The sequence below is a fragment of the Lissotriton vulgaris genome, chromosome 11, assembly GCF_964263255.1.
Source record: "Lissotriton vulgaris chromosome 11, aLisVul1.2, whole genome shotgun sequence".
NCBI classification, from domain to species: Eukaryota; Metazoa; Chordata; class Amphibia; order Caudata; family Salamandridae; genus Lissotriton; species Lissotriton vulgaris.
In genome coordinates, this window is record NC_141699.1 from 860650746 (window position 1) to 860677224 (window position 26479).

Genomic DNA, 26479 nt, shown 5'->3' on the forward strand with positions numbered 1-26479 from the left:
TTACTTATCTGGGAGTTCTGTTCGATGAACGATGCTCCTGGACTCCCCAACTTTTGGTAAAAAAAAATCACTAATTAGAGCTACCCTTGCAGTCCAAAGCTTTGCACAAAGACTAGGGGGTCGGCCTTGTGAAGCGGTGCTCTCAATTTATAAGGCAAAATGTCTGACAGCAACACTGTATGGATCAGCTATATGGGGTTATAAACAGGCAGAAGACCTTCAAAAAGGTAGAAAATAAATTCTTCCGCTCCCTGTTGGCAATCCCACAATCTTCGCCCACCTTCGCCACACACCAGGAACTAGGGATGGGGTTTGTGGCAGATTATATCAGTATGGCCCCTATTATTTACTGGTTGAAAGTCTGGCTTAACCCAGACTTATTTTTAAACCAGCAGACACTAAAAGATTGCCTTAGGCTGAATAAAAGAAAGGAAATTCAGTGGTTATTCTATGTTAGAAATGAGCTGGAGAATCTTGGCCGACCCGAGTTATTTGAAAATCCGGGTGCCATCGTAAAGGGTGATATTGTATGGGTCAAAAAACACTTTCGGGCTCGAAGAGCTATGGAAAAGGAGGACATTGAACTAAAAAAGCCACAAGTGAGGGCCCACTACCTGTTAGTAACGACATCGCTGATTGAGCCATACCTGCAGCAGGTCACAAGGCCATTCCATTGCATATTGTTGACAAAATTCTGTTTTAATCTAATACATTTTGTATTGGGTATGTACGACTGGTGGAGTAAGCCTGCTGACCCAGCCCTTTGTAAATGTGATGATAGCTCTATCCAGGACACAATGCACTTTACCCTCTTCTGTGGTTATTATCATGATATTAGATAAAATTTATAATACCACTGTTAAAAGGAATATGGGTAGTTCAGGCTGAGCCTGCCCTGCTTTACTTACAACTACTCGAAGCTCCTTGGATTATTTTTAATATTGCAAGTTACTTTGTTGCAGCTGTACGTATTAAGAATCAAAGATGTGTAAATAGTGCTGTTTGTTGACCAGCTGTGCACCCTACTATTTCTATCTCTCCCTTTTTAGTTGTGGTCATATGAGTGCCAACATACAATTGTTAAAATTTTACGGATTGAAATATATGATTACCCATTGATAACCCCTTTTTTTATTCTGACTGATATCTTTTAAGAAGTACAATTGTTTTAACCGTATTAACTGAATATTATGAATTGTGTGTTTTTATATGTACCTTTTATGATTTTAACTAATCTAATAAAGTGGTTTTGACTTGACTTGACTTGACTTCTATACCCATTCTCTTCCCTATTGGACCACTATGGTCAACCTCTCCCTCTGTCAAGGCTCCCTTCCTGTCCCCTTCAAAACTAGGCAGGTCACCCCTCTGCTTAAAAAACCCACTACTGATGCGAATGACCTCAACAACTTCCGCCCCATCACTAACCTACCCTTTCTTGTGAAGATCACAGAAAGATTTTGTTTGAAAACATATTTTATTGAAGGTTTATCATCATGCAACGTTACATGCAACCTCTCATTATCATTTACGAAATATGTCTACTTTTATACCCCATACAACTAGAACACAGTGTCCTGAAAGGTGAAAGTCAGTAGACAATTATAGATAGCATGCACATAGCATTACTTGGGTGGACAAAAAGGAGATTACTCATTTTTTAAGTCATAAGGTAATTATTCATCTTTATGTGGTAACATTTGTTTCAAGGTCGGATATACACAGTTAAGAACAGCACTGCATAGAATGTAATGACAACCACATGGAACTTGGTGCAACAAACGTGAATAAATAGTGCAGGTGGTGACGCAAGTGAAAGGAGAACAGCGTAGTTGGCGCACTGTGCATAAGGTGCAGACTATTTACAGTGAGTGGCTAAAACGGCACATGTGACATTGTGATATCACAGTGGGCACAAATGATTTGACTCGAATCTAAAGCCACTAGGGAGAAGTGCGCCTATTGGTCAGGCTGTTAGGTCGACGGCGTTTCGATCCGGAGCATTTCGGATCATCATCAGGACTGGTTGTCTGAATTAGGAAGTGCTGGAAGGATCCGTGAGGATTGGAATCCCTGTAACCAACAAGAAGGGGAAGACTTAAGGCAGCCTGGTGGGTCACCGAATAATTGGAGTCTGGGCTGCTTGCAGGAGCTCGCTGGAAAACTTCAGCACTCGTAACGGCCCGGTGAATCAGCCGTACTCGGTATGTAGATGCTGGGGAGCTCAGCGTTCTAGCCGGCCGTGTCAATCAGCCGTGCTGTATGTGCGCTGATTAGATCAGCGCGTCTATCCGGACATCGGAGAAGGCAGATGTCCGGATAGACGCGCTGATCAAATCAGCGCACATACAGCACGGCTGATTGACACGGCCGGCTAGAACGCTGAGCTCCCCAGCATCTACATACCGAGTACGGCTGATTCACCGGGCCGTTACGAGCGCTGAAGTTTTCCAGCGAGCTCCTCCAAGCAGCCCAGACTCCAATTATTCGGTGACCCACCAGGCTGCCTTAAGTCTTCCCCTTCTTGTTGGTTACAGGGATTCCAATCCTCACGGATCCTTCCAGCACTTCCTAATTCAGACAACCAGTCCTGATGATGATCCGAAATTCTCCGGATCAAAACGCCGTCGACCTAACAACCTGACCAATAGGCGCACTTCTCCCTAGTGGCTTTAGATTCGAATCAAATCAATTGTGCCCACTGTGATATCACAATGTCACATGCGCCGTTTTAGCCACTCACTGTAAATAGTCTGCACCTTATGCACAGTGCGCCAACTACGCTGTTCTCCTTTCACTTGCATCACCACCTGCACTGTTTATTCACTTTTGTTGCACCAAGTTCCATGTGGTTGTCATTACATTCTATGCAGTGCTGTTCTTAACTGTGTATATCCGACCTTGAAACGAATGTTACCACATAAAGATGAATAATTACCTTTTGACTTAAAAAATGAGTAATCTCCTTCTTGCCCACCCAAGTAATGCTATGTGCATGCTATCTATAATTGTCTACTGACTTTCACCTTTCAGGACACTGTGTTCTAGTTGTATCTTACCTACCCAGTCCTGACTTGGTTTATGGGCTATACTCCTGTCTTGTCTATAATACTTTTATACCCCAACATTCCCTCACGCCTCCCCACCCCCCTTGGCTGGTGCGGGCATGTAACTTGCAAATCTCAATAACACATGTTAATCAGTTAGCAGTTGTACAGTCTCTGATTGTTGTAAGGTCTAAGCGTTACACTGAAATCCTATGTGCCCTAGCTCTCATCTTCTTGTTGGTGATCTATCAAAGCCTGAACTAAGGCCTCCCACGCCCTCGCTTGATCTAAGGCCCTCTCCTGATGCGATCGTAGGGCTTGTTGCATCCGGATCGTACTCTCACTCCTTGCCCATTTCAAAAGTTCCGCCCACCAGCGCCTGTGTGATGGACCCTCCCTCGACTTCCAGTGCATGGTGATCTCTCTCTTCGCTAAAATAAGCACTAGGTCTATAAATTTGCTTGTTATCTTCGTCTTGGGTGTGTGAGGGAACCAAAGCAGCACACATGTGGCCATTTCGTAAGACAACTCCCTGTCCGTAACATCATTCAAAAGTGTACCCACTTCTGTCCAATAACTCCCCAGGCTCTGGCAGTCCCACAGCATATGCTCTAGTTCCACCCCTTCGGTCAAGCATCTGGGGCATGCAGCATTTTGCACCTGGAAGTGCCTCTGAATTCTTCCCGGTGTCAAGTAGGCTCGGTGCACTATGTAAAATTGTATCAATTGAAGCCGTGCGTTTCGAGTGCCCTTTCAGGCCCTCTTGAGGATCTGTCCCCATGTAGTATCTGGCAGCGGACGGCCTGTGTTTGTTTCCCATTTCAATTTTAGAGCAGTTAAAGGCGGTAACCCCTCGTGCAGCATCCGCGACTGGAGGCACGTGACTGCTTTAAAGGTCCCCGCCGCCATCACCACATATTGGCATGCCATTGTAGTCTGAGGTTCTGATTGCCACTTCTTCCAGTGTTTCCTAATTGCACTCGTTACCGCCGCATGGAGCAAAAAGTCCCCATTCGGGAGGTCATATCTTTCTTGTAGTGCCTGAAAAGACAACAGTTCGCCCTCATCATACAAGTCCCCTACCATCTGGACTCCCATGTGCTCCCATTCTTCTAGAGCAGCCCAGTCCCCCCATGTGGAAGTGCCGTCAGCATTCCCAGTGGGATCTCAGGAGCATATGGGTGCAAGACTCCCGCTTTACGTTGGCTACGGTTCCAGCATGATCTCAAGGTGCTTTCTTCCAGCGATAGGTCTCTGGGGAGAAGTGCTCGTTGTAGGACTATATAGGAGAGGATATGTCTTTGAATCCCCGTGCCTTTCCCTTGATCAGGGCCCCGAAACTCTGCAGCCACCTCCTGTGTAAGAACCTGCAGTTGTGCTGCCAGATAGTAAAGTTCAAAATCTGGAACCGCTAGTCCCCCTTCCAATCTTGGCCGCATAAGTGTTCCCAAGGCTATTCGCTTCCTGCCAGTTCCCCACAGAAAACGAACGACCATCGATCTCAATTCTTTAAACAACGATGGTGGGATCCAAATCGGTAGTGTCCTAAAGTTATAAAGTAGCCTCGGTAACGCCACCATTTTAAGTAAGGCTATTCTCCCCATTACTAACAGCGGAAGCGTGGACCAAAATGCCATGGATCCTTTCAAGGCCCTCACACAGCGTCCTATGTTACCATCTAGGATGTCGGTAGCAGCATGGTAGATCCGAACCCCCAGATACGTGAGGCACGCCGGCTCCCGTTTTATCCCCTGGGGAGAGCTGGGACCATTTCGCATGGTCGCACCGTATAAACGCATGTCTTACTCCAATTCACCTTGAGTCCCGATAGGTTTCCAAACTTTGTTAGCAGTGTAATTGCTCCCTGTAGTGCCCCCTCTGTATTTTCCAGATACAAGATTAAATTATCTGCAAACAACGATATGTGTTGCGGTAGTGCATTATATCTCAGTCCATCGTAGTGCAGTCCCGACCTGCCTGCACCACCAGCGGTTCTATTGCCAGCGCAAACAGCAGTGGGGAAAGGGAACATCCCTGCCTCGTTCCCCGTAGTACTGGGTATTGGGTGGAAATCAGTGTCCCCAACCTCACTCTTGCTACCGCCGAAGAATATAACACTCTGTAGACGTGGGAGGGGGGCTGGGAACAGGTGTCGCAACAGTAAGAGGCTGACCAGTATGCTTCTTTAGACTAGGTTTTATTTTTAAAGTACGCCTTTGTCCGGTAAGTAAGTCTCTCCCTCGCAAACTCCAGGTTCTCCGTGGTGATGGTGTGCTCTACCCGGGAGGCTCAGGGCGCTGGTTGTCGTCAGGGTGTCGTCTTCCCGATTACAGCGATGGTGTACCCAAGGGAAAAAAGAAGACGGACAGAGGAAGGTCGTTAGACGCTAGTCTGACACTAGTCTGCACCCAAGGGGACCCAGTGATTGTGCAGGAGCACCGGTGTAGTATTGCAGGCACACTCGTGTTTCTGGTGCTCAGGGGAGGAAGGAACGAGGTGAGGAATAGAGGAGGGGAGGAGAGGGAAGGAAAGGGTCACGGGAAACGGGAAGCGGGTCGGAATGAACTCAGAGGAAAGCTACGTACGGGGAATATTCACACTATTTGCACAGGGCACTCTTTCTCCCCACCCAGGCCGCCCAACGCCGCCGTACCTGAGCAAGCCACACTCCTCCCTCGGGAGTGTGGTACGGCGGAACACAGGGTCGTTGGCCTCCTGGCTCTCCTCCGCTCTCTGCTGCTCCGTTTCCTCCTTCTTCTCGTGGCTCCTCCGTCCGGTTCTCCTCGCAATCTCCTTCCCTCGATCCGTCAGTGACGTCACACGCCGCGTATAGGGCTTCCCCCGTTTTCAACCATCCAGGGGTGTTTACGTCAGTAGTAGGCGGGGCCTCACCGTAGTTGTCGTACGCCCACTTAAAGGAACCAGTGAGCGCTTCCTCATCCGATTCCTGTTGCAGGTTCCACTCATCCCGCGATGTGTCCGACTGTAGGGCAGAAGGGGAGGTATCATCAGGGGTCCACCAGTCTTCCCGGCCACCCGTCCCGACCCCGTTAGACACTCTAACCCAACTCCCAAACCGCTCACCTAAACGGAACCGGTTCAGCACTCTGCCAAGATATGTCCATTCCAAGCTATCGAAAGCTTTTTCAATGTCGACCGATAGGATCGCTGGCATGGCTAGGCCATGTTGCGCGGTCTCCATGATCCTGATGAGCAGTCTTATATTGGAAGAAGTGTTTCTAGATGGTATAAAACCGGCCTGATCTTGATGGACTAGGGCGGTCATATGAGGCAACAATCGAGTCGCCAAAATTCTAAAGATCACAGAAAGATGTGTAGCGAAACAACTCTCTCGTCATATCAAGGACAATCATCTTCTTGACAATTTTCAGTCCGGCTTCATCCAAAACTGCAGCACTGAAACAGCCCTGCAGCAAGTGATTGATGACACGCTGCGGATACTTGATTCAGGAGGGTCTTGTCTTCTAATTCTCCTTGATCTTTCTGCAGCCTTTGACACTGTCAATCTCAACACTCTCCTCAACACTCTTCAGCAGAGAATGGGCATAGAGGGCACTGTGCTAAAATGGTTTGCTACCTTCCTCTCGGATAGATCCCAAATGATCAAAATAGCGAACAGTCTTTCATCTCCTTTGGCGGTAGGTCAAGGTGTTTCTCAAGGCTCTATACTCGCACCCACATTGTTCAATCACTATTTAGAACCACTGGGAAATCTATTAAGTAAATCCGGGGTCAACTATCATCTCTACGCAGACGACACTCAAATCTACCTCAAGGTTGCCTCCACTCACGATCTCTGCGTCCTAAGCTCTACTCTGGACTCCATTCAAAACTGGATGTCAACACATCAACTGATTCTGAATTCCTCCAAAACTGAATTCCTCCTCCTCTCCTCCTCACTTTCTCCTCCCCCGGTTCAATCATGGATGGATCAGATGAATCTACTTAACAATAAATCCATCATTGTCGACGATGCAAAATCCCTGGGTGTCATACTCAACAAAAAACTCAATCAAATCTCCCACATCAACTCCATTGCAAAGTCTGCTCAATACCAACTGTGCCTTCTTTGGGGAATTCGTCGCTTCTTTCCGGAGCAAGATGCAGGCAGGGATCACTGTCTGTTTAAAGAGCCAGAAATAAATCCTCCTTGAACTTACCTTCTAGTCTCCTGTTCGTATTTACTACAACCTTTAAACCCTGGTCTAATCGCTGGTCCTCTCCAGACTGGACTACTGCAATTCTCTTCTCACTGGCCTTCCCAAATCCCACCTGTCCTCCCTTAAATCTGTTCTCCATTCAGCAGCTCGCTTCATTTATGGGGCCAAAAGAAGCAACCACATCACACTCGTGCTATCCACCCTCCGCTGGATTCCCATTGAGGCAAGATCTATCTACAAGACTGCCTGTATCACCAACAAAGCCTTGTACTCCTCCTCTCCTCGCTACCTGGCGAATAAACTGAAACTCTCTGGAGGCTCTGTACCTGTGGTTCACAAAGTGTGCGCCGTGAAGGGAAGCCAGGGGCGCCGCGCCGCCGCGCTGGATGTGGGTCAGAAAAAATATAATTATCCTCAGAATGCAGTGAAACTGCGAGCTGCCAACTTTGGAGCTGGGGTACCGTGTTAGACCCTCGACGTCAGCTTAGAATCCTGTGTCATTCTGGGCAAATCACTTAATCTCCCAGCGCCTACCAAAACAGAATAAATGAATGTATCCTTGTGTAACGTGACTGGTGCTCTTCGGGTCGAGTTCGCGCTATATAAATCTGCAGCAAAAACAAAATTTAAAAAATCCAGCTGACCAAAACATAGAAAAAGGGCAAAACGTTTCAACTGTCTAATGACATTCACGAACGTTCCTAATATGACGGCTTTTTCAAATTCATGCGCAACGTTGTACCAAGTCTATTATCAGGCAGAAAAATCCCATTATTGAATACATATATTTTGGATTCTTTAAATGGTGAAATAATTTAATGATTGGGAGAGAGAGAGGGTCTTCGTGCGCTGCTTAATAAACCTTCAAGCAAGCCGGGCTGAAGACGGCTGGAATGCCAGAAACCGGTCCTCGGAAGCTTGTTTCCGGTCCAGGGAAGACATGGCTTGGCAGTTCGGGCTGGACTGTTCCCATGAGGCACAGGGTCAGACTGATTTGCATATAGCCATGTCTGAACTGGGGTGGCAGAGTGGGCTAAAGAACGGTGATGGATTAAACCCAGATCTTTTGACTGGGTGTGAGTGTTTGATTGATTTGGATGCTCAGTCCATCACCACCCCCTTTTGTACCGCTTTTGGCCGCCATAAGTGTGGCAGGGTATGCTCAGACGTGAGTCCCTTGCTCACTTTGCCACTGGATTCAAGCAAGCCGGGCTGAAGACGGCTGGAATGCCAGAAACCGGTCCTCGGATGCTTGTTTCCGGTTCAGGGAAGACATGGCTTGGCAGTTCGGGCTGGACTGTTCCCATGAGGCACAGGGTCAGACTGATTTGCATATAGCCATGTCTGAACTGGGGTGGCAGAGTGGGCTAAAGAACGGTGATGGAATAAACCCAGATCTTTTGACTGGGTGTGAGTGTTTGATTGATTCGGATGCTCCGTCCATCACCACCCCCTTTTGTACCGCTTAATAAACCTGTGGCGGTATCCCAGTGTTCTCTCTGGGAGCACAGATACGCATAAAATGACTGCCTTTAATCTCCATCCAAAGCTTGCTTCTGAGACCCCCGCCCCCTCCCCCACCTCCCTCTGCCCCCTTCTTATTTTGGTTAGCGGCTCACTGCTACAGTCTCGTCTCGTTTTACTTTTACTCTTCTGGCCCCTTGTAGTTATATTTGGCCTAGTTTGCCCATTCATTCGCTCAGAAAGTATGAGAGTTTCCTGGTCAGGCGTCATATTTGTTGACTGCATTGCCTGTGCTGAGGAGTCTTGAGAGCTATTTTGCAATGGATAGCCAACAGGGACTGGCTGTTTCTGAGTAAAGCCGACGTTCAGTTAATTCAATTTCATGAATAAGGGCAGACTCGGCCCTCAAAAGAAAGGCGTCAAGTATCCCTGCAACTCCCTGGCCGCTCTGATCCTTGGCAATTTTGTGTCTACTCATTTTCGCACCCTTAAATGGCTGTAGGTCTAACAGTGGACTCAAACAGTAACTTTGAAATGATGCTCCCTCGGCCCAGGATACAGTTGTTAAGGCCCCAAGATGTGGCTCCTGGTTTGGAGGACGAGCACCGACAAATGAGAGGCCAGCCCTCGGGATCCGGATACGGTGAGGGGGCGGCGGCCAAGCCACCCCAGAGCCCACCTCACGTAGGGTGCAAGGCGGAGATGAGAAGGGTGCATGGCGGAGGGGAGAAGGGTGCAAGGCAGGGGAGAAGGGTGCAAGGTAGAGAAGGGGGCAAGGCGGAGGGGAGAAGGATGCACGGCAGAGGGGAGAAGGGTGCAACGGGGAGGGGGAGAAGGGTGCAAGACAGAGGGGAGAAAGGTGCAAGGCAGAGGGCAGAAGGGTGCAAGGCAGAGGGGAGAAGGGTGCAAAGCAGAGGGGAGAAGGGTGCAAAGCAGAGGGGAGAAGGGTGCAAAGCAGAGGGGAGAAGGGTGCAAGGCAGAGGGGAGAAGGGTGCAAGGTAGAAAAGGGTGCAAGGCAGAGGTGGAGTAGGGTACAAGGGGGAGGGGGAGAAGGGTGCAAGGTGAAGGGGGAGAAGGTTGTAAGGCAGAGGGGAAAAGGGTGAAAGGGGAATGGTGATGAAGTTAAAAATGTGCCCCCTCCCGAAAACATTTCTGCGGATGCCTATGATCAGAGCCCACCTCACGTAAACTTCTTGTAACGCCACAGAGCTCCTTGAGCCTTTCTCTAGCCTGGTTACTTTTAGTGGGAGTTCTTTATACTACTTTATGATGGCGTTGTATGCATAGAGATGTACTTTGTAAGATCTTTGTGATTGCAAATAAAGTTTTATGATAGTGATGGCTACTCTCTTAATCCTTCATCATGCCTAGGCTTGATTCTTCATGTAGACCAGTGGTTCCCAAAGGGTGCGCCGGCACCCCGGTGCGCGGGTAAAAAAATGGTGGGGAGCCACGGCCAACTGCCAATTAGGTCAAGGGAGCCCGGGTCCAAAAAGTTTGGGAACCACTGCTCTAGACCATCATGTAATGCGGAAAATGTACTGCCTGAAACTCCCACTTTCAAGAAGGAAAGATCGATGGCCCAATCCTTTGCAGGCAACGCAGTGAGAATCTGGGACTCACTTCCGCCTCAGCTCCGGACCACCACCTCCTCCCAGGCCTTCAAAACTGACCTCAAAGTTCTCCTCCTTCAAAGACACTACCAAATCTAATTCACACCCTCTCTATTATCTGAAGGAAGCCCTTCCATTATAAAGAATCCTTTTCTCCATGACTTTGGAAGTGCCTTCCCAGTGTATTCTGCCATGTATTGCAATATTATCCTTCTACCTGTGTTTGGTACTCTTTTGTAACATGCACACGTCACTTTTCTCTTGTAACACACTGTTTGCTACCTCTTACATTTTGTTTGCTTTAGATACTTGCACAAGTGCCACCACTGCCTACAACGTTTGTTCTTGTGTTTGAGTGTCTGCCATATATTGCAGTACTATACCTCTACTTGTACTTTTACGCTTTGGTAACCTGCACACGTCACTTTTTCCTCCTGTAATAAATACACCGTTTGCTACCTCTTGTATTTTGTTTGCTCACAATTGTCACTTTTGCCTCATGTAACGTTTGCTTTTGTCATTTGTTCACTTGTAATGTTCCCCTCGTGTATCAGTTCTGTTCCTATTGTGAAGCGCTCTGACACTTTCGGGTAAAGTCCTCGCTATATAAAACGCATAAAATAAAATAAATAAAATAACGATCTTCAGTCGTTTTGCTTACCTCCTTATGAACGTGATCGTAGGTCCGCCCTAAAGGGAGGGAGTCTATGAGGTTGGGCGCACGCCCATTGAAAGAGGTGGGGACTTGGGGAGAAGGGAAGTCGCACAAATTGGTCGTTTCGTAAAGCAGCGACCACTGCGTTCCACCCCTACCCCCCGTTCTGTGCGTGAACCCTCTTCTGGTACGCTGACGTCGCGTGTCGGCGTCACTGTTTTTATTTCTGTGGCGGGACGCTCAGTCTTCTAATGGCGGGAGTATGCGGCCGAGGTGCACTTATTGTGCTGGAAGGCGTGGACCGTGCTGGCAAGAGCACCCAGTGCCGCCGGTTGGTAGAGGCACTGGTTTCTGCTGGAGGGAGCGCCGAGTTGGTGCGATTTCCAGGTGAGGAAGAGCCTCCCGCCAATATTGCTGCTCCCCAAATAGACAGAACACTTAATGGGTTAAGGAGTCAAAAGCCAAAATGCGATTTTTTTTCGGAAATAATGTGAACCAACCTTCAAGTCAAGTTTGATTTTATTTGATTTAGACCTCTTCTGAGGTCAACAAAAGAATAAAAATACATCTTTGATTTCCTGTATAAAATCAATTACAACGTATGTATAATAAAAAAAAAACACTTAAAAATGTAAACAAATTATGGCAGATGTATTCATGGTTATATGTCGTTACCACGAATTCCGGTGCAACGCATGCCTTTTCCACGCATGCGTTACCACGGAATTCGTTTTCCCCTCATCATCTTTTCCACGTCATTGTTACGTTCTAAAGAGGAAGCGGAAGTTTATTCCGCTTTCTCTCTTTCGACGCTGATTTCTATGGCACGGCGGGATCGTTTTTTTATGGGGGGGTACCCCCCCCCCCCTCAACCCCCCTTTTTAATCCTACGTTTCTTTTTTTCGTGGTTAAGACTATCGTTGTAGGCATACGCGTTGAAAAGACGTTTACGTGGTAAGTGCCTCGTTGTAAACGTTACGCGTGGTAATGCCTTCGTTGTTAATGATGTTTCCCGTATTCATTGGGTGGCGATCTAAATACGTTATTAAACCTTGTGCAGTATCTGAGACAAATGGGTTTTAAATAGTGGCGTCTGCCCTCTACCAAGGCTATGTTTGGACAAGCAAACAATACATGAAATAAGTTTTGCACACTTCTATTACATAGATCACCTAAACCTGTAGTATTGGAATTGTTCCAGTTTTTTTGTAAGCGCTTTTAGTGGTAAAATCCCTAATTGCATTAGAATGATACAGCGTTGTACCCGGTGTACTAATGTGAATCCTTAGTATCCTTGCTGAGTCTTCTCTTCTATGGTATCTTCATAATGTGTGGACTGTGTACTGTGATAAATGGAAACATTGCTTGACGTCGAGATCATGGCTTATTCTAGGGGCCAGGGTTTTTAAAAATAACCTCAGAAGTACAGGTGTCCAAGACTTTAAAAATGCCATTGTGCCGTGTGAAAGATCTACTGCTATGCTGGGATTCTTGTTAAAAGATTTATTGGCTCAACTCATTTAAATGTAATGATTTTTAATAAGCTCCTTTGATGCAGCGCTCCTCAGGAAATAATTTCTAAATCCATGTCACCTTTCCCTGAAGTATGATTTCTAACATGTTCTCAAACAGTGGGCCCATAACACTGTCAATCATCCAATAACCACTTGCACTCTACTTCATGGATCAGAGAAATTCAAAGAAGAGCTGCTGTATCATAGTGGAGTATTTAAAACTAATTTTGCATATTTTATACTATTTACACCTGCAGTTTAGATGCGTTTACCATGGTTTTCATGAATACAACATTTATTTAGACACACCACCATTGAAGTCAATGGATCTGCTAGTAAAAAAAATTAGGCGTAGGAAAACTCAAGACCAGCTTGATTCTCTATTTATCTAAATTTTATTAATAGCAACTTCATCAAGTCTAAGATTATTGATCTTGATTTATTTCAGAAAAATCGACATTTAAACATAAGGATTTTAATTCAGGACAGCTGGCATCAGTTATTCAAGAATAACTCCACAATAGACATTTCATTATTTTTATAATTCAGGTATTAGCAAAAGACAGAGAGTTCCCGAACTAATCATCTATTTCCCTAACATCCCTAACTAGACTCTCAGATAAAGTGCATTTCCCTGTAAAAAGAAAGTTAGGCAGGTTCTTACATATCAGGAAAAATCAGCATTCCAGCAGCATCTCAGTACGAAATCGAAGAGAGCCATACTCTTCAGTAAAAACAGCACTTTTTATACCTTTTTCACTAGCTCCATCTATCTAAAAATGTAACTCTTAACCTAAATGCGAGTTCTGATTGGACAATTTTGGGGTGGATGAGCATCATCTCGTCATCGAAATTAAAATTGACTTCCGTCCACAGTTTTCTAATGGGTCCATTGTTCTAACATGAGTCCGGTCTAGTCCTGTTCCCTAGTTGTAACTTCAGGTTTCTTTCTCGCGTTCTGTACCACTGTGCTCATCAAGTGAAAGTTCATAAAGCTTTATTCAATTTTTACAATCATAAAAGCAATGTGCAAATACAACAGAGTCCCACTTTAAAACAGATGTCAAGGTATGAATTTATGCATAACCCCATGAGTAGGAAACAACCATTAAGTCCACAGGTTAAAAAATAAAACTTTAAAAACATGTACACATACCATATCATAAAAAGTTACTAATTCTAATCGGACACTGTGCAATTAGGCGAGCCCTCAAAATCCATGCCCAGCCTAAAAATTTCTCCATAGCTAAGGCTATGGGTAGTGTGGTATCGGTACGCAAAATTTGTTCGGCCTCTTCCGCCAACCTGGTACCTAGAAGCCTGCAGATTGGTATCTACCAGGCCCTACGTGGGGCAGCGTAAGTATCGCAGACAAAAAGGATATGTGCCATAGACTCATTTGTATACAAAAACAGTTGCCAACTTCACATTACTTTACGCCTCGCAATTGAGGAAAACAAACTATATAGTCTGTTTGGTATATCTACTTGATACCTTTTTACTTTTTATTTCATTGTTTTCAAGTATTTTTTGTTTGAAAAAGACACATTAATACATAAAACACTTTCAACATAAATTCACTGAACGAACAATTACATTCCACATTACATATATATACACTGTTTCAATTTTTATCAACATTGAATTTATATTCACAAAATGATCTCCGATTCTCATCTAAAACCAAAGGACAAAGTAAACATTTGAGTACTTATTCAAAAAACAGCAACTTAATGCATTTCAATTTGTAAATATCTATTTATTTAATTCATCTGATTATACTCCTATTAGGGCAGTTTCCTAGACATACCTGATCTCAGTTTGGTGCATTCATGCGCGGGGTGCTGCACATCTCTGCTTGTTGAGTTATAAGGTTGTCACTGTGTTTTCCTGCAAGTTTGAAAAATTCCATCACCGAGGAGCACTCGTTTTACTTTTATGTTTCACCCTGTTTGCATTCGAGATGGCATACCTGTGTAGATGAATTAAATAGATGGAAAACAAATACTAAATCAAAGTTTTTCCATTTGATCATAGTAACTGAACATACTACGAAACAAACAATTGATAATGGTGCACACACGAAGATAAAGATCTGTAAAGGTAGGCTTTTTCGCAATGCTTTTTTAAACGAGTTCCCGAGCTCTCAAACAAAATGTAAACAAAATCCCTTCTAAATATACTTTACATTGTAGATAAAGAAACATAAGAGCTAGCAAGTGAATTGTAAAGCAGACGACCGGCGACACGCTGGAATTCAGGTACAAGTTGTGCCCCATGCGAATGGAGGAGCGAATGGGGGAAGTAGTAAAGAAATACAACTAAATACTAAAATAGAATTCTCCTTTTTTGTTTTACATATATCCTGTAGACAAACAAAAGAGACAGAGCCCTGATGAGAACCCATAAAGTGACAGAATGGGTTTGAAACGCGTCAGAATTTAAATCAGGAACGCATCTAATTGCAGCATATTAAATGATATTTACAAATTGAAATGCATTAAGTTGCTGTTTTTTGAACAATAAGTACTCAAATGTTTACTTTGTCCTTTGGTTTTAGATGAGAATCGGAGATCATTTTGTGAATATAAATTCAATGTTGATAAAAATTGAAACAGTGTATATATATATATGTAATGTGGAATGTAATTGTTCTTTCAGTGAATTTATGTTGAAAGTGTTTTATGTATTTGTGTCTTTTTCAAACAAAAAATACTTGAAAACAATGAAATAAAAAGGTATCCAGTAGATGTACCAAACAGACTATATAGTAATTTTGTTTTTTTTTCCTCAATTGCGAGGCGTAAAGTAATGTGAAGTTGGCCACTGTTTTTGTATACAATTTGTTGATTGTCCAGCCAACTCCATGCCCCAGGACCTAACTCCTCATTGTAAGAAATAGACTCAATAATGGCACTGCATCCCGGACACCCAGTTATCGGATGAGATGACCATTTCATCGTGAAAGATCTTACAGGGAGTGTCCCCACCCTGTACTGAAAGTACAATTTGCGATCCTTAGGTTTAGTGATTGCGTCCAAATATGATTCCAGCCTTGGGGCTACTTTATGATCCATAAACCGGCTGGCAAGGGAAGTAGACACTTGTTTTGCATTTTTTTTTACTAAAAACAATTCCCAGTACTTAGCCTTCAACACGGCTTTTGATGGAAAAGTAGAATTTACAGGATCAGTCTACAATGCTATCAATCCTAGCTCCCCTAGGAGGTTTCGGACTGCCTCTAGCCATTTAATGTGATGCAGTGTGTCTGCCTTAATGAGATCTAAGAAACCCTGGGCATAGCCAGCTAGCTCAGGAGTAGACCATATTCTCCTCCGCTACAGGTGGGGGTGCAATTTGGCTACAGCTGCTATGGGTTTCTTACCCAGGTCCAGTAACAACGGACACATAGGGGTACTCTGGGGAAGTCAAGTCATATTTCTTAAAAACCTATTTTCAGCAATAGTAAGAGCTACACGATTCTCACAGCCCCAAACCTCCGAACCATACAATGTTGAACTGACCGCTTTCAGATTATAAATTTCAAGGGCTGGATTGATTGGCTTGAATTGGGAGCGATCATACTCCTGACAAGAGAGCCCCCAATATCTGTCTAAGTTTGAGTGAGGCTAAGTAGATTTGCCAATTCCACTTCATACTACCTTGGAAGTTTACTCCTAGATAGGTGAAATCATTAACTAGTTCTAGTGGTCCATCCTTCATGTTAAAAACTCTCATATTTGCCTTTCGTGTGTTGAACGTCGTTAATTTTGTCTGACACGTTGACCTCCAAGCCCCTCTCACAACAAAAATCCTCAAAGATTTTTGGTGCTTTTAGTCCACTAGGGGTCTTGGAGAGAATCAACGTGTCATTGGCAAACATCAGGATGGGTACCTTTTCACCAGCTAATATAGGGGCATCAGCCGATATTCTACTCATGCATTCGGCTATTCCCTTGATATATAACGTGAACAGCGTAGGGGCCATCACACAACCCTGTCTAACACCACGTTCCACGGGAAATGATTTGGCGACTTCCCTTTGCCCCCCCCCCCCCCCCCATCTAATTTGGGCCTTGTTATCTTCATGAAGTCTACGAATCAGGGTTAAAAGGTCCAGTGGGGTAGGGAGGAGCCAAGATGGCCGACAGGACGGACGTGTAGGCTCCCGGCTCCGCGAGCTTCTTACTCCCGCACCGGCATCCTGTGTTTAATCCTGACTAAATCTTGCGGTGACACGACGGATTGAACGCGCTGCTTGGAACCACGTTTTCCCGAGGTCTCTGCTGGCTGGTTTGATGGTGAACTCGCTGCGCGAGCCGTCTGCCGTCACTACCCCTGGACCCTGCCCCGATCGGCGCTGCTGAACCTGCTACACCGGTGTCCGGGGGACGGATTGTGGAGGTGCTGGTGTTCGAAGTGGCGCTTCTGCCTACAGAGGGAGACGGTGTGGCCCCCTCCCGACCTGGTGAGACTCCTGCCTTGGTGGCGATGTGTGCTGGTGGGACAGGATCCCTTCCCCCGCCGCCTCCTTTGTTGTGATGCGGGTGGGCTGAGTCGACACCATCTTGCGGTGCCTTCTCTGCCGTGGATCTGCCTGATGGTCCGGCGGCAGAGGGGCAATCCTGGAGAGCCGCTCTGCACAGTGAGCCGTACTTTTACCGACGCCCCTGCCTGATGCTGTGTGCTACGGACGTCGCCGCTCTCTCTCCACTGGGGTCCTCTTAAGGAGACGAAGATGGCGCCGGTCTCTGAGGACGGGGATGGGAGTGCTTCCCTGTCCCATGTATGCCCTGTCCCGCCTGCCCTTGCCCATCGCGGCGGACCGTTGACATCGACCCAAGGCTGGCTTTGTGTGGGACAGCGGCGGGCCCTGGACTATAGCGATATCCTGGGATCCATTTCGGACCTACGGACTGAATGGCAGCGGAACACTCGCCAGTTGGGTCGCAAGATTGACGAGGTGGCATTTGCGCTGGGGCGCCAGAGGCGATCAGACCCCCTGCTGCCCACAAATGCTCCTCAAGTGGATACTGTGTCTCGGCAGGCTTATCCAGTACAGCGGGCGATCCCTGGATACAATGACTCGGCTCTACCCGTCGATGGAGACTCGGCTACATTGTCTCCCCTTATTCCGAAGCCTGGGACTCTGCCTCTGCAGTTGCTGCCTTTGCATCGCTCGCTGACTCCTCGGTTGTTGGTCCTCCCTGCTACATCTGCCCCCGGAGCCTCTTATCTTCATCGACAAAATGTGCCTCCTCCTGTATGCGTCGATAAGCTGGTCCTTTTTGACATTGGACTTACTGATGATTGGGAGCATCCATTCCGCTCTCCTATGTTTCTTCTTCATCGAGGACGGCCATCTTGGTCCTTTGTTCTTCTTTCGGCTTGCTTTCAGCGGTGGCCATTTCTGGAAGGTTTTCGACGCTCGGGCCAGGGTTGACGGCATTCCTTGCGCTGACTTTGTCTGTTTGGCTGGCGGAGACCCGGACTGGACTAATATCTTGGAATTGTTAATATGCTCTGTGTAATATTTTTCCCACATAAGGTTGTAATTGCTGGGCACATTTGCTGGTTCATATCTATGGGGTGGGAACTCTGTGGACAGGCAGTCCGATGGTAAGTGCTGATGGAGACGTCTCCCCTGTGTTTTAATTGCTCTGCTGGCTTGTACCTGAACTGTCTTACTCCTTAGATGCATTGTGTGACTATACTGGTGCTATTATTCTTCATTTACGGATGCAAGTGCCTTGTTCTTCTGTGGGTTATAATTGCTGGGGCGTGGATTTGGTGCGGGCTGGGAGTCCGGATTTAAGTGTTCTTGGCCCTCCTCCGAGCTTATGTTTTTTATGAGCGTTTAGATTAGGATTCCTTCTCTTCCCCTCTATATTTCAGGTATTATTGGTATTAAATTCCTTTTTCTTTTCTTCCTTTTCTGTTTCTAAATTTCGGGTTCTTTATGGGGCGACAGACACACTGCTGGGGGGGGGTAGGCCGTAGCCTCTGCATGAGTGTAGGGTGGGGGGTTAGATTTCATTTCTTATTTAGTTTCTATGGACCTTAATTTTCTCTCTCTATCTGCGCTTTTCTTATCTCTTTCTGCTCTGGGTCCGTGGTAGGGGTAGGTGGGGAGTGGGTAGCTATGTACATGATGCGCAAAAGCTGACTGACGATCCTGCTGTTTATACTTGAACCATCATACTGTTTGGGGGGTGCTGGCTCCGGCTGCTATTACAACCTCTGATGTTGCCTGCTCATGTTATTAAGTTATTGTGCGGACTCAGCTCTCTTTGACTACTATTCTTCATTATTTTGCATTTCGAACAAAAACTTAAAAAAATTAACCTTCAATGCTCCTGTTTCTCGGTGGCACGGATTATTTCAGTGTGGCGCTTCTTGAATCTAGTTGCAACGTGATGTCACTGAGAACCTGTACTGCTCACTTTTGTGCTTCAAATGTACCGTGGCCGGCCTGACAGTTGTAGGCCCGTATTTGTCCCTTTTTTCATGCACAATAAAGGTTTACAAAAATAAAAAAAAAAAAGGTCCAGTGGAAGGCCTAGCTGTTTCAGGACAACTCATAATTTCCAGCGGGGGACTAGATCAAATGCCGCCCTAAGATCTACAAAGGCGGCATAAAGGCTACCTTTGCCCAAAGTTACTAACTTCCAGTAGATTCGAATACATCGGAAAACCTGGTCGATGGTGCTTGTGGCTGCTCTGAATCCGGCTTGTAAAGATGATAAAATTCCGAACTCCTCGATCCACCCCTGGAGTCTATTTAGCACCATCCTTCCAACTATTTTCTGGGAGCAGTCAATTAGGCTAATTGGCCTATAGTTCCCCGGACAATCTTTGTCCCCTTTTTTTATAGACTGGGATAACTTCTGCATTTTCCATGATATAGGAATCGATGCCCCTTGTGCAATTGCGTTAGTGAGCAGAAAAATATATCAACACCAACTGGGTTGATCATGTAGCAGGGTATCACCAGGGATGCCATCAGGCCCAGGAGCTTTCCCCGGTAAGATCGAGTTCAATGCGATCAACTTCCCTCATGGTGAAGGTTTCCCCCTGATACATCAAATTTATGACTTTGACTTCCTCCACCAGGGGGTTCGAAGCATATTGGGGTTTGAAGTGATTGACCCAGGCTGTTACTGAAACATGATTCTGGGGTCGCTCAGCCTGGACCCCAATTGGCTATTTATAAATATTCCAGAACAGTTTAGGGTCCTTAGAAGCGCACGCCTCCCTCAGATCCTGCCATCTTTGGACTTCCCAGGCTTTCTTGGCCTTAAGTTGTGTAGCCTTGTAGAGTGCTCTCGTTTCACGAACCTTAAATGGAACACCCCCCTTGATAGCTTTCCCTAAGGCCTCGCGTGCCGTCCGGCATTCATCATTATACCATCGACCCTCAAAGTGCGTGGGCATTTTGGGCATCTTTCCCTTCTTTTCAAAATATGTGCGTAAAAGGTTAAAAAAAGCAGTGTGGGTACTCCCTATTCTGTCATGGACTCCTATCTGCGATACACAGCCCTCAAGCTCTTTGGTAGCAAGTTGCAGACTTTGCACTATATTATGAAGCAGAGTTGAGGATTCTTTTACCTGTATCCACTTGAGTCTCCTTAGGTCATTGGTGAGGACAACCTCCCCAATATAATTATGTCCCTTAGATCTATGTCTGATATAGGACAAGTTAGAAGCATAGAACAACAAAGCTGGTTGTGGTCGCTTTCCAACCGATCAGTGATCTTCATGTCCTCCACTGAGGACCAGAGACTCAAACTTACCAGAATATAATCAATTTTACTCGCAGAGTACCCATTATTAAACTTTGGTACTCCTGCCCTATCTGATTAGGTGCGCCCATTCAAAGCCCTGAGGCCTCGTTCCTTGCAAATGCTATTTAACTGAATAATCACATCGGACCACTTCCTGATACTTCTGCCTCAATCCAAATGGCATCCTCTAAGGTAAGTGGTTCAAATGTTGTATTAAAATCACCCATAATTATTACCTTAGAGGAGTCAGGTAATGTATCGAGGAGCTCTTCCAGAGCCGCTAAAACTCTTGATCGCTTCCCCCTTATACCTCTGACATAGATGTTAATTAACACAATAGATAGATGAGTATTAGTGGTTAGTTTAGGACTTGGATATCCTTATTCTGGGTTGGAATAGCCTGGATGATCACTTTGAGCTCTTGCCGAACCCACATTGTCAACCCCCCCCCCCCCTCCCTCCCCCCGAGGCGCTGCCCTTCCCTTCCCTCACAGCTGCTATTGAGAAATTCAAATACCCTTCACAAAACATGGGTGTTTCTGCCCAGGTCTCTTGAAAGGCGCAAATATCGTATGACTTAATAAGTGTTCCATTCAGGCAAGCATATCTTCGAGCTAAGGGCTGTAATGTTCCAGCTCAGAAAGCCACATACTTTTGATGGATTTACGGAGCTTCCAGGATAGCTAAGAACTAAAGTCTGGGGCGTGGGTAGATGGGACTTGGGAGTAATTACTCGACCAGGTCCCCCTTTACCAACCATTTGCGGAGCCACATTACAAATATTAGTTGATAATAGCCTCTCCTCTGGTCGCATGGTGCTGAACATGGTAGAATTGTTAACTAAATCCACTGATGTGCTCGTTGGGTTTAGTCAATCATTGGACTCAAGGCTTGAAGATCCTTGCAGTCTTTGAAATCCCTAACTGGACTCGACCCCATAACCAATAGGAGAACGCCTAAATTGTATTCTTCATTCTTCTGGGCCACTTGTGCGGAATTCCAATGTGAAAAGGTTTTCAGCGAGATCAACACTTTTCAAAGTAAGTTTAATACTATCAAAAGGTTGATCCCGTAACGAGATCCTTCGTACAGCCAGGATGTCCTCTCTTATCAATGATCAACACCCCCTCACATATCTAATCCAATGGATAGCTTTGTTTGTCAGTGAATCGGCATTCTCGTTGGCACTATAGCGTGATAATTTTGGGACATTAACCATGTAAATTCTAGGTGACTTATATGTATTCAAGTTGTTCCTCTAGATTGCCCCAAGCCCTGACCTTCAAGGCTTTGTCCCTTTTGTACACAAGTGTTATCCCTTTGGAAGGGGTGAGTACTAATGTCTCGACTACATGAAGGGCCAGAGGTGATGGAGGTTTCCTTTGGAGCAGCATATCTTCCTGATTAGATAATTAAACCATTAGGGCCTCGGTTAACTGAATTATCTGGGCCCTTACATCTAGGCATTCCTACATTTACATCAACATGGGGGCATGAACTTGCCCGAGATCCCGCACGGTCCTTAGGTATGGCTTCCGTCGGAACTCCCGGCATTTTAGAGATCTGAATAGTTGGCCACTCTTGTTGATCTGCTCTGGACGTTAAAGGCCTCACCAATATAAGTATCTCAGCTAGAGAACCCTTCATTGCCTTTACTTCACCCTTCAATATTGAAACTTCCTGTTAGTTTTCCTAGGGGTTGCTCTCGTTCACCAATAATAGAATTACACTCACAGGCGAGGCTAGCAGTTTGCGTTTGAGCTTGGACTCTTATTTATTCATTAACCTTCTCCCCGCTCAATAAGTTTGCTTCCCCCAGTGCTGTAAATCTATTAGTGCAGATGACAATAGGATTGATATGGGCATCGTAGTCTGTGCTAGCACTATCCCCCCCACCACTAGAAGCAATAATGCCATCAGGGGGCACAACGTTAGTCCTGGTTTCACTAGATATGTTAGTTAACTTGTTCTTTTTGGATTTACAAAACATTTCTGGAATAGGTAGCTGCACACAATCCGCCTATAGCTTTCGTTGGCGTGAGGATTTACTATGAGCAGGGATAAGAGGGGCTGAGTCAAGGATTTCGTTACACTCGCTAATCAAAGTGTCGATCCGGTTAATGACACAAGTTGGTGATGGCCTTACGTGTCTTTTTTTGCTTTTTTCCTGCTATTCCTCTTTAGCACTCCCTCGGTTCCCTCCCCACTCTCGTCCTGGGCTTTCCTCTTGCCCATGGCCCAAGGTCGGTCTCAGGGCAGCAGGAGCTAAATTATATGTACTCCAGTGAGGGAAACCCTTTCCTAGTCCAGGATTGTAAATGTAAATGTATTGCGATTTATATAGCGCACGTATCACCCGCAGGCATCAAGGCGCTTGCCTTGGGAACCCGTCCTGGTATTCCCCTGTGAGATAACCCCAACAGGGTATCCACAAGGTGAAAGCCAGGCATCCCGCCGCGAGGGGCCGTAGTGGCGATCAAGCAAGCTATTGCCCAGAGTCGCAGAGTGTGAACCCATGAGTCGAGTAGGCACCGGAACGAGAATTATCGAGTCCGTGGAATTTTTGAGCCCAAGACCCGCCGAGGCAGGGAATTGAACCCTGGTCCAGGACCGATCTCAGCTTCCGGGTCTGCTGCCTCTAACCCCTGAGACACACTTCTCCAATACTCTGTGAAATCACAAATACACAAATAGCAAGCAAGATAATCACAGTGTAATAATGGTCCAGGGGTCCTCAGGAAACAATTATTGAACACAACAGTACCTTTAAAAGCACCAACGAAAGTCCAGGCACGTTCACCAAAGCTAAGGGGGTGGCCCTTCCCTGGCTCCTCCTGGCTCTGACGGGCGTGGACGGGCCTGCCCTTGGCCCGGGTCTGTCCCGCGCTGCGGGGGGAGAGGCAGTTCTAAATAGCGCAGTGGTGGTGCCTCCCCTCTCAAGCAGCAGCAGCCGGGGCTACTGGGGCTTGTAGTCACCTGAGACGAAGCAACAACCTGGTGGCGCTAAGATGGCAAATCGCTTGTTGTAGAAACCTCAGGACCCCTGTCCCACCAAGGCGAGTTAGGCTGCAGTGAGGGCGAAGAAGCAGAGAAGGCAAAAAGCGAGTCTGACTTTTATAACTTATAGAATTTCCTGTGAAGATATGGTTTGCTAGGACAATTCCATTTTGGGCTCACTGGTCTCAGCCATGACTGCAGTCACTGCAGTACTGAGAGACATCTACTTTGGTTTTTGTCATTTTGATATTCATGATCAAGGACGATTCTTCCAGTGTCTTCCTGTACATAAAGAGTGCAGTTGGTGTGTCACATTGGCAACTGACTTCTTCTTGTTGCGGATCCCTTTTGTGGAATGACCTTCTTTCTAAATGTATTCTTCTTTTCTTGTTGGTCAGTATGTTGAGCAGTAGCAGTTAGCAGAAAGGTCTCTAGATTCCAGTGTCAGCTAATTCAGATTTCAGTCTGTCTCCCCACCCAATGATTCTTTTTCAATGTGAAGAGAGGAGCATCTGACCAAAAAGACCCCACGACGAGTACTCATCATGCTGCTTATTCTCCCAAAAACTGGCCTCATCATTTTGGCACCATCTGCACTTCCATGCTAACATGTCCTTGAACTTTAGTCACTCCAGGCACAAGCAGCTCGCATTCAGTTTCGCGCATGCATTTTTCTTTTGTGGCCACAATAATCGAGTGACTCCATTTTCTTTTAGGCCTCACCAGTCAAAATGGGAACTATCATGGAAACAAACACAAATGAATGAAGGGTTAACTCATTTTTTCCTTCTGTTTACCTCCCCCCCCCACTTACTAAGGTTTTCCTTGTTAATAGTTCCCTAGCAAATAGCCACACTTAAACGCGATATACTTACTTTAACCTCGCTTTTTGTCACAAAAACACATGAACAAAAGCACATTTATGCCGCATTCCATTATCTTAAAGCTGCTTATTAGTTTGGAACATGACAAAATCACACAATTAGTTAATTATAATTTCAACATAAGCAAGATTAATTTCCCGCGTGTATTCGTGTAGGTGCATTTCTTCTATGTTGGTTAGTCATGCATGGCATTCCATTAATACGAGTTCTCATTATTGAAGTAAGACTTCACAAGGGGTACGCAAAATTTTGCTTTTCCACCTCACTCATCACCTTCAGGTTCCTGGTTCGGTATGTAATAAATTGTACGCCCATTTTATGTTTGATTATAGCTCTAGCCAGTGGTGGCTCCTCTAAGGCTGAAGAGCGTCTCCCTACTGCTTTTAAGCAGTGTCACAGAAGGAAAAATAAAATTATAATAACTCTAAAATTGTTTCATTTTTATTTTTTCATTGTTGCGGCAGGGACGGGTGCTGCTCTGCTGACACAGCTGGGGAGGTGAGTGGAGTGGTTTGCACTCTCTAAAGTGTGCCTGAATGTTTTGCCGGCCAAACATTTTCCCACATTTTTCATGTTCTCCATGCAGGCTGCATTGCAGCCTGCATGGAGAAAATGCCCAGCCTCCTAATCTCTGGCTGAGTACCGATCCACTGTGCTCAGGCCAATCACAACACTGTTGTGATTGGCTATTGGGGAGCTTGGTGCATCCTGCTTCCTATGCTGGAAGAGGACTGAGGAAAGCTTGGACCTGGACCGCTTGATTATCCTTTATCATTTTACAAAGCAGATTTCCCTCTCTTGTATGTATAGCTTGCCTTTTATCAGTTGGAATGTGCTAAGAGCATAAGATAAAATGGGAGGTATTTTCATGTGGTAGACCTCCAATAAAGGGCAAAAGCCCCTTGTTTACACCGGCAGAGGTGGACCTGTTCAGCAATAGACTGGAAAGAAACTCTTCAGTGAGTGACTGACACCTATTCTGGTTGAAAATGAATAGAAGCAATTGTTACTTTGTTGGAGTTCTAAGAGTATACGTTCGATTAAATGGCATTTAGCTCGATCCTTGTTGGTAGTATATAGTTCCCATCTTTAAGGAAGTGCAAGTTTCTCAATACCGTAAAGCTTTGTAACAGGAGTGGAGCAACAGAAGAAGAGTCCATGTTGGAGTAGCTAACAGACAGCCTTTCTGAGAGATAGTCCCACACATCTAGCTACTCCCAATGTCCTGCTTTTGTGTAAAGATGCTTTTCAATGAATTGTAACCGTCTATGAGAAAAAAAGTGAATGTCTTTCTAATGGCTCATCGGCCAGTGGGTGAAAGATGAGCAGACTGATGGGACAGTGAAGGGTGCCCCCGATGATATCCCAGCCCTTACAGTGAATAAGAGGTTTTCGACTGTGTTATGTATTGCTACTAGCGGAACGCGTTTTACGCTTTCCGAAATTTCTCCTTCTTGGTGATTTTGACATTCACTGGGATGCACCTGGCTCTTCAGATGTGCTGGCTCTCCAAGACCTTCTAGGCATAACACACTTAACACAGTGAGTTGCCAAACCTACACACTCCCGTGGACACATGTTGGACCTGATATGTTCCAATTTTACACTGGCCCTTAAAGATCCCCAGCCGGTTATCTGGTCCGACCATGCGGTAATTCACTTTTCCTGGGTAGTGACATTACCATCTCGCCACTCTTCCCCTCCGGTTGGCCCCCCCAAGTACGGAAAATTAATATTCCTGGGTTGGTTGAAACCCTTGCGCACCCCCAGATGGCTCTCGCTAGTGATTTAGAGGGCCAAGTTGACACCTTCAATGCCTGGATCTGCCGAGGTGTAGAGGCCACCTCTAAACCGGCCCCGCAAAACCACCGACGCGGTCTGCCATCTCAACCCTGTTATACGCCAGCGCTTGGAGAGCTAAAAAGAGCATGTAAAAAATCCGAGCGGCGTTGGAGGGCTGCTTACTCTCCTCAAGCCAAAGCCGACCTCCGCCTAGTCCAAAGAGAATACTATGCTGCAATCAAGACTGCAAAAGGCGCTTACTTTGCAACTAGAATTTTAAAGGCAGAGAATAATAAGGAGATCTTATCTATAGTCCAAAGCTTTCTGTCACCTCTAGCAGAAAAAAAAAGATTCCGGTTTCCGCAGACTGGTGTGAAGAGATCTCATCCTTTTTCATTAATAAAATTAAGCTAATTGAAGAGGGATTTGCCTTAAGTGGAGCGGCCACTTTTCCGCTAGCAGAGGCGCCAGGTACTCTCCCGAGCAATTGCCTGGCCAAATTTACTATAGCTGACCAAACAGACATTCTTGCTCTGCTGAAAGCTCTCAAAACAGGTT

The 26479-nt window shown here is 45.8% G+C and overlaps 2 protein-coding genes across 3 annotated transcripts in view; one reads left to right on the forward strand and one right to left on the reverse strand.

The window, feature by feature from the left end:
• Positions 1 to 11095, reverse strand: part of D2HGDH (D-2-hydroxyglutarate dehydrogenase) — an 821087-nt gene extending 809992 nt beyond the window's left edge. The window contains exon 1 of the mRNA XM_086943998.1: positions 10967 to 11095. The gene's annotated coding sequence lies outside the window, so the exon portion shown is untranslated. The remainder of the gene's footprint in view (positions 1 to 10966) is intronic.
• The window catches only part of DTYMK (deoxythymidylate kinase), a 122660-nt gene continuing 107216 nt past the window's right edge, over positions 11036 to 26479 (forward strand). Inside the window, exon 1 of one of the 2 annotated variants that reach the window (XM_086944001.1) lies at positions 11036 to 11347. In XM_086944001.1, coding sequence (XP_086800127.1) covers positions 11212 to 11347 — 136 coding nt within the window. In that variant the 5' untranslated portion in view covers positions 11036 to 11211. The remainder of the gene's footprint in view (positions 11348 to 26479) is intronic. The other variant, XM_086944002.1, reaches the window with a different exon arrangement.